The following is a 4,082-nucleotide window of genomic DNA, read 5'->3' as shown; positions in this document are numbered from 1 at the left end:
GTTTCATTTTTATCATTACATTATGGAAAATAATGACCTTTATCACAATATAATTTTTTGAGAAGGACCTGTACATATCGTGATATGAATTTTATGCCATATCGCACATTCCTAATTTTGATGTATTTGCAGTTATTGTCTATTGTTATTGTTCAATTTAGATGAGTTTTTTTTTCTTGTTTACAGATTTTTTTTTTTAACCTTTGCTTTAAAGTTTAATTCTTGTTTGTGATTTGTACATCTGCGGTTTAGAATAAAGTTGGAACTAAAGGCCGTAGTTCTTCATTAAACATATTTGAGGGAAGTATTCCTTTGAGATCCAATAATTTTGTGTCTTTTTATGATTTTTCAGCTGAGTTAACTTTAACAAATTATTTAATAAAGTCATTGAAGTGAAAACAGGATTTCATGATAAAGCTGGCACAGTTTATTTATTTTTTAATCGTTTCCAACCTCCGTCCCAGACCCGTTCCGGTCTGCACATCTGCCAGGATCGGGGTTTGGCCTTCGTGAGCAGGCGAGGCCGGGGTCTGGGCAATGGCCTTTTGCGAGTCAGCAGCTTGTATGAGCCTCCATGGTGACAAGCGGAGCTAGGAGCCCCCAGAGCACGCAAGGCCGTCATCCGGAGCCCAAGCCAGCAGCACGGAGGATCTTTCGCGGTGACCGGCGGAGCTCGGAGCCGGTGAGATGACACCCTGAGCAGGCTGTGGTGGAGAGGACCCGTGGAGCTCCATCTAGCTCGCTCTAAATTTGTTCTTCGGCCATCCAACACAAAAACGCCTGCACTTCAGCATTAGACCATGGTGTTGTCATTAGTTTGTTTTTATTGGTCTTAAAAATAGATCCAGCTGCTGCTCCAAGTTCCGAGTAATTGCAAATGGCTGATCGGTGTTTTGAAAAGTTTCTGAAAGATCCAGTGCCACCCTGCCCTCCCGACCAATCAGTGATCGACAGTGTTCTGACGTCACATTTTGTTGCCAGCTTGGCTCGGTTGGTCCCACCAGAGAAGCAGGGACCAAAAAAGGTGCCGGTTTCCACGAAAAAGTGCTTGTGAAATACGGCTCAAAAGCATACTGAACTGAGCCGAACCAGGCTGAAGAGGAGCTGTGGAAATGGCCCAAAAGTGCCGTCTTTGTCTTCCAGTAATATGAGCACTGAACAGACGCATACAGATATGCAGTTAAGCCCCTTGTTCTCATTTTAGCTCAAATCCAGGAATACAACTGTGAGAACAATGGAAGTGTGTTCTCCACCTGTCACCTGCTCATCAAACACATAAATATACTTTTAGAACTGTGCCCTTTCAGGTCTTCTCTTAAGAATCACTACACGATTGGAATAAAGTAATTTTTTCTTTAACATTTTTCCCACTGATTTTGAGTTTATTTTAGATCATAGTGTATTTGAACTGTATAATTATATGCATATATTGCTGCTTTAAGTTTGTGTTGCACTGGGTGAAACATGAAGCACTATTAATGATTTCATACTTAGTGCTACTCAGTTTGGTGAACTACACAGTTTATAATGTTAATAACCTGTCTGTAGTGTAATCAACAGCTTTGCAGGGAAATAAAATGGGAGTTTCAGAATTGCACCGCTCAAGGTGGCTGCATGTTGGAGTAACTCTTACATTCTTTCTGAGATTTTGCTTTTGAAAACTTGAATTACTAATTTTTCTGAATGTAAATCGCTTTTTTCGGATGATTACTTCCTGTGGTATCAGATGCTGTGCAGCTGGAATATTTTTACTGAAACCTTTTTTACTTTTGGACATTTGTTATGATTAGGGGTGCACCGATTGCAGTTTTCTGGCAGATCACCGATTTCTAAAAAGTCTGAACTGCCGATTACGATTTTGTTTTATAAGCGACACTGTCAGGTGTTATAAGGTCACAATGCACCTTCAATTGCCCAATCTTATTTTACTGAAAAACATACTCTTGAACAATATCCTAGAAACAATACAAACTTGTTTTAACTGGCCATGAGGTAGTGCTCTGAAATATAAATCAAGTTCAGACAATTGTTAAAACAAAACAAAAAAATCAGTAAAATCCGTTTCTCATGCAAGTATCGTTCGATTTACAATTTCCCAAAATTAAGGAAATCGGGGTCAATAAATTGGCCGGCCGATTTATCAGTGCACCCCAGTTATGATGCGTAACCGTAACAACAAGGTGGTTTTCTACAACTGGGAGTTGCTGATTAACATCTCAAAAGGTCAAATAAGATCTCAACTACAGCCCCAAATCCCAAATGAGTTGAAAAGGAGGTGCCGCGGGTGCATTACCGTCTATCTGGAGGCTGTGCTTGAGTGCCTGACCGCCGAGATCTTGGAGGTAGCGGGAAACACGGCCCGTGACAGCAGGAGGACCGAGATAGTCCCCCTGCACCTGCAGTTAAGTTTGTGGTGACGAGGGGCTCAGCAGGCTGCTGGGATAAATGGCCATCGCTTGGGGAGGAGTTCTGCCCAGCATTCAGGCAGTCCTGCTGCCCAAGAGGACCAAGAGGTCTGCTGGGTCTGGGTGGACGGATCGGCATCTGCAGCCAGTTTCTTCAGATCTGTTGTGGAACGGACTGCTACAAAAATCCTTCCTGCCCCAAATCATCAGCATCTAGAACATATGTGTCCAACTCAAGGCCCGGGGGCCAAATGTGGCCCTCCTTAACATCGTATCTGGCCCCCAAGATGTTATTTTAAATGTAAAATACTTTTATCACTTTAATTTTTTTCAGTAATCTTTTATTATGATGTCAAAAATGCAACAGAAAATGTCAAATGAGACAAATCAAACTCTTGTTGAGGAACCTTCAACCAAGAAAAGATGTTGGTATCTAACTTGACTTAATGTAGATTATGAATCCGGCCCTTAGTTTGAAAAAGGTTTTAACTTTTACCCCCTTTTGTAAGTGGGTTTGACACCACTGATCTAGAACAACTAATGAAACCAAGATGAGCTACAACAGTCCTCTTCAAATAGTGGGGTGCGCCCCCCTGGTGGGGCCCAGGGCAATGCCAGGGTGGGTGCATGTGACCCAGGGAACATGCTTTTTTTGCCACAGGGAGTAGTTTTTTTTCGCCACCATTCTCATTTTGTTGGTGCGTTCCAGCAGCTGTTTGCTCGTATCTCTCAGACTTACTACTAATAAAGTTATGAACAAATATCGCTGCCTGGTTGTTGTGGGAGCCATGCTTGGACCCCTCTGCTGCTCAGACATAAACTCCGACACCTCCGCTGCATGTGCTTTATGTCCATGCGCTCTGGATGTCACCCACAGCACACATGCAACAAAGAGTAAACTCAAAGCGAGAGCGACACCTGCCCCTCTTTTCTCTTTCACTTTGACAAAATGTTTTAGTTTTATCGATGAGTGTGCTCATTGATCCTGACTTCCTCATTTTGATAAAAAAAATCAGCACAGATTGTTTTATTCATTATTGTTTTGTTTTGTTTTGGTCAAAGTGTTTTATACACACTCCTGAGTTAAAATGTTGCTGATCAATTTGAATTTATTATTTATTGATTATATTTAATTTGATTAAATTATTTTTCAGTATCAAATGTTCAAAAATGTTCAAAGTTTAAATTTTTTTTTTTCAGGCAAATTGATTAACTTAAAGTTTTTGTATTGAACGCTTTTTGAATGCACTTTAAGTTGTTTCTGTTACAGACTAAAAACAATGTTAATAAAGTTATTCTACCTTGTAAGTTGATCTATTTTCTTTAATGGTAATAAAAACAGTGTTATGCAGAGGTGTACTTATAACAATTTTATAGACAAATTATACTATTTACAGTTGTGGCGGAGAGTTGGGGGGTAACATAAAATAATTGAGAAGTACTGACCTACAACACCAGTTAGTTTTCCTATGGGATTAATAAAGTATTTTTGAATTAAATTGAATTGAACTGCTTGTTTTTTGTTGCAGGAGATGATGCAGACCTTTGCAGTGAACTTCTCCAGGAGTCTCTGGATGCTCTGCGAGCACTGCCTGAGGCAACGCTTTTTGATGAAGGAACTGTGTCATCAGTGTGGCTGGAAGTTGTTGAGAGGGCAACAAAATTCTTAAGGTTTCT

General features: G+C 40.4%; 1 protein-coding gene across 1 annotated transcript in view; it reads left to right on the top strand.

Annotated features, from left to right (window-relative positions):
* herc2 (HECT and RLD domain containing E3 ubiquitin protein ligase 2) overlaps positions 1–4,082 on the top strand; it is a gene marked incomplete in the record, with an annotated part of 472,599 nt that overhangs the window by 39,138 nt on the left and 429,379 nt on the right. Inside the window, 1 exon segment of the mRNA XM_037698316.1 lies at positions 3,935–4,076. Coding sequence (XP_037554244.1) covers positions 3,935–4,076 — 142 coding nt within the window.

This window comes from Nematolebias whitei, chromosome 3, assembly GCF_014905685.2.
Source record: "Nematolebias whitei isolate Nwh7 chromosome 3, NemWhi1, whole genome shotgun sequence".
NCBI classification, from domain to species: domain Eukaryota; kingdom Metazoa; phylum Chordata; class Actinopteri; order Cyprinodontiformes; family Rivulidae; genus Nematolebias; species Nematolebias whitei.
Note: the sequence above shows the minus strand (reverse complement) of the source record. Positions and strands in the feature narration are given on the sequence as shown.